Here is a 13,147-nt window from a genome sequence, read left to right on the forward strand (position 1 = left end):
CACGGGAGCCTGCAGGAGGACTGGAAGGAGAGTTGCAAAGGCTTTCGAACAGCATGATCAGAGAGAGAGCCTGAAGTGCCCAGCTGACAGTTCTCCAAGCCTGTGCAGATATTGCTTTTTTCCAATAGGAGAAAAATCCTGACTTTTGCTGTTTTCTCCCCCTCCTTTTAGAATGATTACCTTGAAAGAAAAGCTATTGCTGTTTCTGTAATAGTCGGAAGACAACAAAGCAGTATTTACTATTCTTTTGAAGTGATACAAAAACAGCCAATGAGACTATGCCTGATTGTCCACTGTCGGCTAGAAACTTAGACTTGTGTCTTCCTCCTAAGTAACGTAGATGCTAAAGCACAGCGTTCATCAACATCTTTCTGGAGCCCAGACAACGAACGACACCAAGACCTGTTTCTGGACTGAGCCCTGTATTTTGCATGCAGACTACCCTCAGGGCTACTACTCTCTTATACACAAAAGAATACTGACTCTCTTGAAATAAAACGATGACTGACTAATTCAATCATTGCCAAATGATGGGCCAATATTAAAATGCTTTTGCTATATTTTTCTTTTGGGACTCAACACTGCAGCCCTTAACGCAGTGCGCTAATAAAGGCGAACAAATCACTTATGAAGAAGCATAATTTGATCCACTTAAATATTTATCTATAGAAATGTGTGTGTGTGTGTGTGTGTGTGTGTGTGCACGTGCGTGTGTGTGTTTTCTTAGAGTGCTGAGATCCTCCCTACCCACCTCCAGGCTCTGCAAGGCCCGATCCCCGAAGGAGCTGGTCCACTGGTTCTCCATCGGAGGAGGTGGTTGGGGGTGGGGCATGGGGCAAGCTATGGGCAAAATAAGATTTTAGCCAGACTCAAAGACTGCTAGCATTCCGGATAAATGGGGAAGTTTCTGCTGATTTTCTTTTTTATGCTCCCTGGTTTCATTCCTAAAACAGTAGGATTTTATGCTTCCCAGGTAGATAATATTTTAATGGCATTGGGAGATCACTATTTAAAGGCATACCGATAAAAAAAATAAAGACATACTAATAGGACATTTTTAGCATCTCTGTAGTGTACATGCAATAAAAACACAAAATAAATATAATGTGATACATTCTTAAATGGACATTTAAAAATAAAAAACTATTTAAGAAATATTCTCATATCCTATGAACTTAGTTCTTTGGGTAATGAAAAATAATTTCATCTTTTTATTTTAACTCCAAATGGCCCTTTGATTACTCTTCAAAGTCCCCAGCTGAAGGTGGATGGCAATGATTATTCCTAATTTCCTGGTGAAGAAAAGCTGCACAAAGGAGTTCAATTACTTTTCCATTGTCATAAGTGAGGAATGGAATCATGAAATGATACTTTGTCCCCTGGTCTATGTTTCAGTCTTCAAAGCAGAAAGCTAGCGTAAACCATACCGGGAATATGTGCAGGGTCTGGAAATTTGTTAGGTTTGAGCCTAATGCGGAGTTGGTGAGGATTTCAAAAAACCTTTCTTCTAATAGTAAAAGTAGAGTATTAGACTAAGCTGACCTTTGTTTGTTACAAATATTCCCATATTCTGTATATACATTTTCAATGTCAATAAGTTTCTTATATCCCCCACAAATTCAGAGGTAAACAGAATTGCTGCCAGGACGTAAGTGTTTTCAGGCAGTTTCAGGACTCTTACGTCAAAAAAAATGTCACAGAATGCCAGATCTTGAACATTTCAATGAACAAGGTAGTTCTTTGCATATGCATATTTATTAAATTACATTAACGAGTCAGCCCTGTAACTTCTGGGTATGAGTATGCCAAAATGATGATGTTCATATGAGGAGGGAAATACAAACAAGTTTAAAGATCTACCCATTTTGAAATTTTTAAAACATCACTGTTACAGAATAACTATCCAATTAGCAATTGTCTATGTGACTCATCAAAAGAATAAACATCAGAAAATCAAAGTCTGTAAGTCCAAAAGCTCAGTACTTAAATAATCTTTTGCTTTTTATAATCATGTCAACTTTGATTATGCATTTTTAATTGTCAATGAACTTTGGTAATGGAAAGGGAAAGCCTTAATTGAGATGCTTGTAAAATCCTCTTACTTGGAGAGTTTGTGTGAGTTGATTAATTAAGAGACTTTCACAGTTTTCATATTGATTGCCTTTGTGTTTCTGAACTTCCTGTCTGTTGCTCATGTGCAGAGTAAAAGTAAGAAATCCTGGAGGTAACAAGATGTGGGATTTCCTGGAGACAGGTTTCCACTTTGATAAATTGAGTGGTTCCTTCCCCCCCTTTTTCGAAGTATTTCTCTGTTATTCCATTTTGTAGAAAGAAACAGCCTTGTAAATGCCGACACTTTTGCCCTGATGTCATAATTTCACCAAATGTTATTTAGGAGATAAGATCTAGTATAGTTTTTATTTATTGTATTAAACTTGAAAACAGAACTAGAAAACAAACAAGCTTGTTTTGTCAGGACTAAGACAAAAGGAAATGTTAGTATCTCTATACTAGATCTCTGTAGCAGAAAATATTAAAGAAATCAGTATTTTCTGCCTATATTTGGGTGTTGAAGTACATTGGTGCTATAATTTTTCCAATGATCCTGAGAAAAAGAAAGGTTTAAAATCAATCTATCTAACAATAAAGTTGAATATTTCCCTACAGTATCACTGAAAAGCATTTTATGGAATTTTACATTAACAGGTTATATTTCAAAATAATGAAAATAAAATTGATTTTTGGTATTTTTGATTAGTCTTTCCTCCTCCCACTAAATATTTAGGAGGGCATGGTAAGATAAAGTAACTAAATATTTAGGATGTTGCCACAAGGTAAAAGAAATTTTTAGGATGCCATTGTAAGATAAACTTAAAAATTTTCTAGTTTGTTTGTTCAGGAATTTTCCCCCTATAGCAAGACAAGATACTTCTCTCTTCTTTTGAACATTTCAGCATATTTGTCCAGCATTATTTTTTCATTCTCTTTTATCCCCGGGGCTCTCAATGTTTAAATAGCTCCCTCCCATGTAAAGCTTTGCACCGATATCGATCAGCCTAGGCTGGAAGTTACTATGAGGCATTTTCAATAATCAGCCCAGCTGTTCAGAGAGCTTCTTGAATATAACCCTTAGGTAAACAGCATAATACACTGAGAACTCTCTGCCAGCAACCAGCCCTTCTTGGCAATCTCAAAGATTGCTACTAATGCTTCACTAAACAAAGAACTTAATTCTGATTTTAACAATGGAGGCTAAAGGGTAATTCAAACAAATCCCATCTTTGATTCACATATGTAGAAACTGTAAGGGGTCCGCCCTGCCCACATGCCTGCATATCTGATTAATTCAAAAGCACATGTGCCAAGTAAGCCATTTTTACAGGACCTGAAAGCAACTGCACGCAAGGCAGTTTTTTAGTTTTACTGTTTTACTCCTTAATCCTCACATTTGGATTTAGGTTTATTCTCTTACATCTTTAAGGGCAATTATATTATCTACCTTTATGTAATGTACAGCGAAGAAATAAGGGCACAATTATTTATTTACACCTTTACATTAGTTTTTAATTTCCTCTTTCCTTAAGACTTTAAGTGCTAAAGAAAAAGAGGAACTTTTACATAGCACTCCCGATTGTGATTCCCTGCTCACATGCCACAAGGGAACCTTAAAAGAAGTACCAAAAAAATGGACACTATATATAAAGTATAATGTAAAAATAGTGTTAGGTAGCCATGCAGTGAAACCCATAATGTTCACACCCTTCAGTGGGTGAAGAATAAACATCATAAAAGTAAACAGCATTCTAAAATAGATGGCACCTATAAGGTCTTGTGAGTCCCCAAACTGTTTTGCTTTTAGAAAAAGAAAACAACACCAAATAGAAGTTAGGTATAAACAATCCCTAATGTTGCCGTTGGAACCATTCAAAAAGACTGTCAGTTCATTATTTAAGTCAAATTAAACATACTTGTTTGGTTAAGGCTATTCTGAGATGCGGTAGTCACAGAGGTCTCTAGGTTCTGGAAGAGTAGACTAGTCTTCTGATAAATAAGAGATCTGAAATGTTTCCTCTGGTTTATGACCCACCCCAAATAGCATATCCATGACAGTAAATCAGAATGACTCTGTTTTTTGTTGGTTTGTTTTGTTATGGTTGTCTGGTTTCCCTTTACTTGGGGAGAGAAGAACCGTTCTATAGCTTTTAATTTATACCTACTGTGCCCTGCGGTAGCATGCCAAAGAATAGGACAGTCTCTGCCCTTCAAATACGTCTGAAAAGATGGGACTCCGCACCCACCTCAACACGGCAGGAAAACAACTGATGACCAATTACAACAGGTACAAATGACAATATCAAGTAGCACTAATTGCAATTGTGTAACCCTATACAAAATCCTGATACTGAAAAAAAATCAAATATGTGAGCTGGTTAGCTCAACATTCTTGGTCTACACGACTCTACGGCATAGAGCTCTCCTTGGTCTATACGACACTGCTACAGAGAACTGGCCTGGACCTTGACAGCTATCCACCCACAGGTGAATGTGTGCAACCTGCCGACTGGGAGCAAAGCACTTCTCCTGTATCTTTCTCCCTTGCAGGTGCCCATAAGTGTTGGCAATTTGAGTTCTTACCTTGTATTTCTTCCCTACATTCTCCAAAGCATCTCCTTCGAGGCCCTCATTCACTTGGCTTTCAAATATCACCCCTACTTCTATGCTTAATCTGTCTCTCGACCTATTCTGAGTTTTACCCCCTATTTCCTATCACATGCTGGATACTTCACCCTGGTTGTCTCACCAGCTCTTTACATTCAACAGGCATACAACAAAAATCCTGTCTTCTCGCTCTGTGCCTCTTGCCCTCAGTTAAAGGCAGGCAAATCCAGGGGGTCTAAATGAACTGACATATTTCAGTTCATTTAGACCCTTCCTTTATTTTGTTTCCCATGTGGAGACAGGCACCAGATCTTTTCAAATCTTCCTTGGATGTGTCTCTCATATTTGTTTCTTCTTCTTCGTTGCTGCCGTTCTAACCTCTCACCCAGACTCGCGCCTCCTTCCTGACTTGTTCTCATTGTCTCCAATCAGCAATACCTCTTGATTGCTTAATCTCCCTAAACCACCAGACTCCTGCTCAGAACACTTTAAATGCTTACCAGGCAAACCCCAAGGCCTAAGCTGGCATTCGGGACGGTTTGAAATTCAGACCTAAATACTTTCAGATTTCTCTCCCAATTCTCTCTGGCATAGAGTCGAGGCTCTAGTCCAGGGTTTTCAACCTTGGCGCCTGTTGACATTTAGGGCTGGATAATTCTTCACTTGATCTTAGCCAAAAGGTCGAGAAGCGATGGGCTGGATAATTGTTTGCTGGAGGGGAGGGTCTGTCCCATGCACTGCAGGACGTTCGGCAGCATTCCTGGTCTCTACTGACCAGGTGCCAGCAGCAGCCCCTCTCCCCCAGTTGTGATAACCAAAAATGCCTCCAGACATTGCCAGATGTCCCCTGAGGGGGAGGGGAATGACAAAATCAGCACTGGTTGAGAACCCCTGCTTTAGTCAGACTGAACGTGGGCACCTTTGAGCCTTTACCCATGTGGTTCCTTGTCTGACATGCCTCCAACCATCTCTACTCCTTACAACCCCGCTCATCGTTCTCGTTCAGCTAAGACATGAGTGCTTGCACATGCGTCCCTGTCAGAAGAGATCTCTTCCCCCTCAAGCTCCTAAGGACTTGGTTTCGCCTCAGCAGGCTTCAGGTGCCCACGTCATCCTCTCTACCAGGGTGAAAGCTGCCCGAAAGCAGGATCTGGGCCATCTTTTATGGGCCATCAGCCCAGTTCCTGGCTCATCTTATGGATGAAGGTACCTCTAGCTTCAGCTTCCTAAGCCTTGCAGTCATAAGAGTGTGGTGAGGCAGTAACAACTCTGGCAAATGTCCCAAAGAGAGTCCCAGCATTAGCTTCTCTGGGGCTTCTCTGCTTGCCCATCTCAAAGGGCAAGGAAGACACAGAGCAAATCTTGACCACTCCACCTATGGTCCACCCTTGAGAGAAACAAGCAGGCAGACTGTGGGGGAGGCCAGGGGCACGGTAAGTAGATGACAAACTTAATGAAAAGCAGACAAACCAGGGTAAGAATGCTAAAATGCCTTTTAGAACGTGGCAGGTATATAAAAAAGTAAAAAGCAAGTTTACCATAAAGAAAAGAAGGTAGGAGATTGAGAGTCAAAAAAGCTAATTCCATGGAAGGTTTTAAAACAGCCTAATGGAAAAGCCAAATGAGGGAGACAAGTAGCAGGGCAAGCTACCTGGTCAAAGGGACGTAAATTTGACAAAGCAGCAGATTCTCCAGAGAGGTCAGACAGATCCCACTTTTTTAAAAGGGAGAGAACATCAAATTTGTGCACAGTTGTTTTTGTGTGTGTGTATGTATGTGTGTGTGTGTGTGTAGTTATTGGGAGGGAATGGTACGCTATTGATAAACTTCGGAGAAAGAAACCATCTGTACTGTGAAGTGACTTAAAACTTGAGGCACAATCCAAAGTAAGAATTAAATAGCTCAGCGTCGTGCAGTCAACACAGTGAGAAGGTGCCTCCAGGGCACCACACACTGCTGCTAGAAACGCCAACCTAAAAATGGGCAGTCAGGATCTCAAAAGAGAGGAGGCATCCAGAGGGTCTCTGTAGGACCAGCCTAGTTCCTTAGCCTTGAACCAATGTGGTCTCGCCACAGGCAAGGAAAACGTTGCACTCCTGCACAAAGTCGATTCCAAATGCATAAGCCTCCGGAGCATATTTCCTATGGAATGAAGACTGAGAAGAAAATAAAGACTGAGTAAGAAAAGCCAAGAGTGCAACATTAATTTTAAAGTAGTCAGTCTTGCAAAACTACTCATAAGCAAAAGGGAAGAAACCCCCATGACTCTGGGAAAAGGGGTCTAGATATACCACTAACAAAGGAAGCCGGAAAGAGACTTTATTTTCAAATTTTGTTCGACCGTGGTCTTTTTTTTTTTTTTTTTCCCTCTTTCGCTACCTGATGGTATACTCTAGGGTGGCTCCTGACATTTTGGCTTTTATTTTGGTCTAGAATCATCTCAATAATGCTACTCAAATAAATTAATTGATTGAACTGCTAGTTGCACACTTTTATGGCCATGAAATCACAGAGAAATTGGGACGCACAGGGATAAAATGGGAAAGGCATGTACTAGAGTTTGGCTAAAGAGTCAGGGGAACTCTCTCAGTGACACATTCACAATCCCAATGTTCCCTGAATGGGGGAATATTACTTTCCGGGGCAACGTCCCTTTCCTCATGACTGTTTTCCTCCAATCTCTTCTCTGACTTCCTTTTTGGCCGCTCAAGTATCCTGTGGTGTTGTCTCCACCCTTGTGCTTTGCCTGCTGTCTCCTTACAGTGTTTGAAGACTGAGTGTCCTTAGCAGGTAGTGCGGGGTCCTATTTCGTAGTCACATGCTGACATGGGGTGAACAGAAATTATGGGAGCTCCAACTTTTCCAAAATGCTTGAAAGAGGACAGCAGCCGTCACTTGTAACATGGAGAAGTCAGAGGTTGCCTCACAGGTTGCCTCTGGTCAGACAGAAGCAGAGAATTTACTTACAGGGCTTGGCTCAGTGCCTGGCACACGGGAAGCACTCAATAAATGTTAGCTAATATTCTCTGTACTATTATTATGTAAGTCCCTATAACTCTCCGTGACCTACTATATGCTCTGGATGCTGCTGAAGACCTAGAAAAGCAGCTTTCATTCCCATCAAACCTCCTTTTTATAACAAATATTTTTTTCAATGCCCCTTGATCCTCTTGAGATGAAATTCGGAGCTAATATAATCTATGGACACACATAATTTAAAAAATAATCAATATAATGCCCTAACTGCAAAATAAGGAAACCATACGGGAAAGTAGTAAGATGTATTTCTATATGTAAATGTGCAGGCATTGCTAGACTAACAGATAGAGCATATGCTTGTACTCAAATGTAAAGTTAACACACATGTGACAGGTGCACATGGAAACCAATACATGTACCACCGAGCGATGACTCAAATACTACAAGTGGCATTGCCATGAACGCTGTATCGCCCAGCTTCCCTTCTGCTCCTTGATCCCTAGCCCTCTGTGCTTTGGAGGGACTGAGTATGGGTTAGTTCTGGCCATTGGGCTGTAAATGTGCCTCACTTGGGGGCCGAAGCTTTGAGGAGCTGGTGTGCAAGCCCCTTCTACCTCTGCCTGAGACGGCTGGGGACAACCGCCGTGGGGGAATCAGTCTTGGACCCCTGGTTAACTGCGAGCAGAGCCTGCTGCCAATACCTGATGGACTTTAAGCATAAATAAAAAAAATAAACCTTGTTGTGTTAAGGCACCAGGATTTCTAGGCTAATTTGTTTCTGCAGCATAGCTCTTTGTATCCCTCACCTGTGAGCAACTCTTTTAAAATATACCCTGGTTTTACACAATTGTATGCCTGGAAAATCAGCGGATGCTAAAACCATGCAAAAAATTCTTTGTTTTTAATATTGGAAACTAGGTTCAGATCACTAGAAATAGCGTTTTCACCTACTTAAATCACTGGCAGGAGGCTTGAGAGTTTGTGTAGACCAGGGAGCATCTGTGTTGAGAAAGAATGTCCAATTGCACTGCAGAACATTCATTACCCTTGCTTCTCATCATTGGGATAGCCAGAATGAACCCGCACAGATTCAGAACTTCCCCTGGAGGAAGAGTAGCTCTGGGCCAGTAACCTAGACACAAGATCAGCATGGACTCGACTAGCAGAGCTGTACGTCTGGGGTTTCATCAGTGAGTGGTTCATAGATGACAGAATCTTAGAATATGGATGATATTCCATAAGATGTAAAAAAAAACAACAAAAAAACAAAATAAAGGGGTTCTCTGGTCACGGCTTGGGAAATTCAGGGCTAAGGAGTACAGAGCAAGCTTCAGAGTTGTTAGGGCCTGGAGCACTGCAAATCCTCACAAGGGAGAGACAGCACGCACTGTTCCTCCCACTTCTTTGAGCAGTTAGGCCTTTGGTTCCAGAGCTTCCTGCAGAATTCAGGCTCCACAGGACATGCCATCTCCACTTCACAGATGAGCACACCAAGGCCCAGGGAGAGTGAGAGGCTTGTGTCAACTTCTCAGTGAGTTAGTAGCAGCGCTAGACCTAGAACCTCACTCAAAAATCAATATTCTCAACCTTAAAAAGGAATTAAGTGAGATACACACTCCCATGTGGAAGAACCTCAAAAGCATTACACGAAGTAGGAGAGGCCAGACACAAGTGGTCACATATTACAGGATTCCATTTATATGAAGAGGTAGATCCAAAGAGACCGGAAGAATGCTGCCTGCCGGGGGCCGACGGAGTCTGGAAAGTGGAACGAGTGCTTAGTGGATATGGGGTTTCCTTGTGGGGTGATGAAAATATTCTAGAACTAGATAAAGGTGGTGGTTGCCTAACTTCGTGAATGGACTAAATGCCATGGATTTGTAGACTTTAAAATGGTTAATTTTATGTTACAGGACTTTTATTAAAAATGAATAAATAAACAAGGTTAATAAACAATATTCTTTTCTCTATACTATGGTCTTATCAAGTTGAGTTCTCCAATATACTAGAAAGTAGCATAGCAGTATGATCTTTTCTATATGCTTTCTCACATTGTTGTTACAAATATTATTTTACTACTTTTCATTTTCTGGTTATTGTGTAAGGAAGTGGATGCCATAAACCTACAGTGAATAGAATTTTATGGGGATTGATTATAGGCTGAGAAAGATAATTCAGCTACTTTGAATGGCATAGAGTGGTTTTCTATCCATTAGCTACTACAAGCTAGAGTCTGTGTTCTGCAGAATAGAAATATCAGGGCACTGGAGTCAGATGAACAGAGGTTCAAATCCTGACTCCATTATTTCACAGCTATACAGTTACAGCAAGTTATTCAAATTCCCTGAGCTTCAATTTCTTCATGTGATACGGAACAGTAATACCTAAAACACAGAGTCATTGGGTGAATTAACCGCAATGATGCAGGTAAAATGTCTAGAACCGAACCTGAATCCCTAATATGAAATCAACCCAAGTTCCAGTACCTCCAAGCATGCTATTTTCCTGGAGAGCGTACCAGTGGTGCTGAAAATTTCCTTCAGGGGGCCAGAGAGGTGTCCCAATCCACGCTAGGGCTTTTCTTTCTGAAGTTGAGGACATATTCGGCTCTAGGAAAAAATTTCAGAGTGAAGATTTTCTTTGTTCTCTGACTCCATGGGATGCTCTGTGGTACTGTGCAGATCAGAAAGTGGGAGTATTGGGCAGATATATTATGCATATGCATGTGTTTATAAAATAACAAGTACCTCTAGAAGGGAACCCCTACACATAATCAAGTCTGTCAGAAGAAAGTCTCTCTGGAACCTTCATCTTTTGATCAACTGGGAACTAAGCGGGCATTTTAAGAAAAAACAAACACCTTTAGGCACAATTAATATGTTTCTTTAATACACTACGCTTCCTTTCATCTCTACTCAGTTTTAATAGTATAAATGGTGTCTTAGAAAAAATATTAAAAAGGCTACCTTCATTTTAAAATAATCCCGTAGTCACACAACTGTACCCTGTACTACACAGGATTTAGGAATTGCAGATGGCAGGTTTGGGAGATTTGGTTCATAGGAGGACGGAGCACTCTGAAGGCCTGTAGAGTTATCTGCATCCGAACCACTAAACTGTTCGGTGCCATTTTCCAGTTTTAAAAAAATAAGCGAAGTTACTAACTCTAGTCACTGGAACTGAGCAAGCTTAATTCAGTGCTGCTTAAGTCATTCTGGGAAACTGAGGAGCAAATTGAAATATTTTCATTCCTAAACTGCTGTTAGAGAACCTCACTTCCAAATAACAATTCCTACGTTAGTAAACATTCACTCCCAAATCACAGAGTGGGTTACACTGGCCCATTGTGGCTATGTAGGAGTCCAAAGACAAGAAGCTGGTTCCTCAGGAAAGCCTCACTGGCGAGACGGTGAGTTAGCTCCTATTTTTACAAGATTCTGTTTCTTCTTAATTCCAAGATGAGGAAAAACACAAATAAGCTTCCTGTTAAAAGCCAGCTCTTCTCCCAGGAGTTAAGTGGTGGTGAAACAGAATGAGAAGAATGAAGGGCACAGGATAAATCATGTGGGAGGTAATCCTTTTACAAAAAAAAAAAACAAAAAACAAAGCAAAGGCCTAGAAATGAGAAGGAAGGGCATAAGAGAAATTTCTGGCACCCTGTCCCCCAAAAGGAATGTGAATCATGGGTTCAAATGCTCCCCGTATGTAGACTGACCCAAAATCAAGATGTCAGCCCCCGGGCAAGTGTCCAGAGGTTCTGAGTGTTGCAGTGATGTCACCTGCCACTCCAGAAGCCATCCATTTGGAGATCTGCAAGGTGTGTCTATTCGATTAATAATAACACAGAGAAAGTCTGCTGGGTTATTCATATTAAAGTGAGTAACTAGCAACAGAAATATGGGACTTTAATGAGTCTGTTCTCATGTGCATTAAAGAGGGTCTCTGGAACTGGGTAAGCCAAAATGAAAACCCAGACCTAAAAAAAAAAAAAGCAAAAACATGTGCATTGAAAGAGATTAAAAAAAAAAAGAAACCTGGCAAGATATTCACGAAAATATTAACAATGATTATTTCTAGGTGATACAGTTTTATCTGAATTTCATAATTATGGAAAAATTTTAATAAGAAAATTTTATATTTAAAAGACAGAATATAGTTGGGATCAAATACTTTGGGATCAAAGAACAACATAAAGGTAGCAGCACTGAAGAAGAAATGGATGATCCAATATTAAGAAAACAGACATTAAAATAAACTAACCCAAACGGATCCCAATCCAGTGAATGAGAACAGGTCCCTAGGCAGAGGTAGGTTGAATAACTTAAAAAATGGAAAAATGGTAAAAATATGGTCTTTTATGATAAAGACATGATTTAGAATTCTTTGATGGCCCAATTTAAAATTAAAAATGATTAAGTGGCTCTTACCTCTCCATGTAAAATGAGTATTATACCCTTTTGTGCCCTAAGGTCTGGTTCCTGTATTCCCAAACAGTAATTCTGTATTTGACTGATATGATCTAAATACTTAAAATAATCTCACTTTGCAACAGAGCTAGAATATTAATCCTGTAATACCTAAATATCAAGATTATGATCCATAAATTTCATGCAGTATTGTTTGTAACATTATAATGTAAAAAAAAAAGTCCAATCATATGTGAAGAGTTAAATTATGACACAGATATAGTATGGAATACTAAGCAATCACCAAAGAGTAATTCAGATCCATCCATACAGACACTGGAAATATGTACACAAATCATCCTTGAATGGAAAAAGCAAGGCACGGGACAATACACATAATTTTATGTTGTTAAAAGAAAGCAGCGTGATTTTGCACACGTAATCTTAGATGCACAGAGCTTGCTCTCCCCCTTCCTTCTGGACTCTGCCTGGAAGTCTCAGAGAAGCTTGCCCTGATTGCCAAATCTGAAGCAGAACCCCCTGGAATGCTTTACTCTTTATCCTACTGGATTTGTCTTTATAGCATGTATCACTATGACATTTTATATTATATATTTTTTTGATTTATCGACTATCTCCCTATTAGAATACAGGTTTCATGAGAAGGGACACCTCATCTGCTTGTCACTGTTGTTTTCTCAGTACCAGTTCCTGGTACACAGGAGGTGCTCAAATATTTGTTGAATGAATGAGTAAATAAATGTTATATATATATATATATACACACACACAGATATGTATATACATATATTTATACACAAAATATATACTTACTTACATATGAAATGCATAAATACATAGAAAAATCTCAAAGCATATACATCAACTGTTAACACTGGTTACTCTTGGGAGTGGGAGTGGGACAGATGGATAGGTAGGGAGGAGGGCCCTTATACTTTTTACACGATATGCTTCTGCCTTGCTTGAATAATTTGTAATAAGGATGAATTATGTTATGATAAAAAATACAAAGAAAATTTTCATATAAGGACCAGGGTTTGTAGAACCTGTGTAATTGCTTTAAAATATGTCCAGTAATTACA

The 13,147-nt window shown here is 39.9% G+C and overlaps 1 protein-coding gene across 8 annotated transcripts in view; it reads right to left on the reverse strand.

The window, feature by feature from the left end:
• The window catches only part of VTI1A (vesicle transport through interaction with t-SNAREs 1A), a 358,703-nt gene that overhangs the window by 179,843 nt on the left and 165,713 nt on the right, over nt 1-13,147 (reverse strand). For 2 of the 8 annotated variants that reach the window (XM_057308549.1, XM_057308550.1), the window contains one exon: nt 6,990-10,247. The exons of the other annotated variants lie outside the window; for them this stretch is intronic. In XM_057308549.1, the coding sequence (XP_057164532.1) occupies nt 10,075-10,247 (173 nt within the window). In that variant the 3' untranslated portion in view covers nt 6,990-10,074. Of the gene's footprint in view, nt 1-6,989; nt 10,248-13,147 lie in introns of those variants that run through there. 8 annotated transcript variants of the gene reach the window in all.

This window comes from Ursus arctos, unplaced genomic scaffold (assembly GCF_023065955.2).
Source record: "Ursus arctos isolate Adak ecotype North America unplaced genomic scaffold, UrsArc2.0 scaffold_7, whole genome shotgun sequence".
NCBI classification, from domain to species: Eukaryota; Metazoa; Chordata; class Mammalia; order Carnivora; family Ursidae; genus Ursus; species Ursus arctos.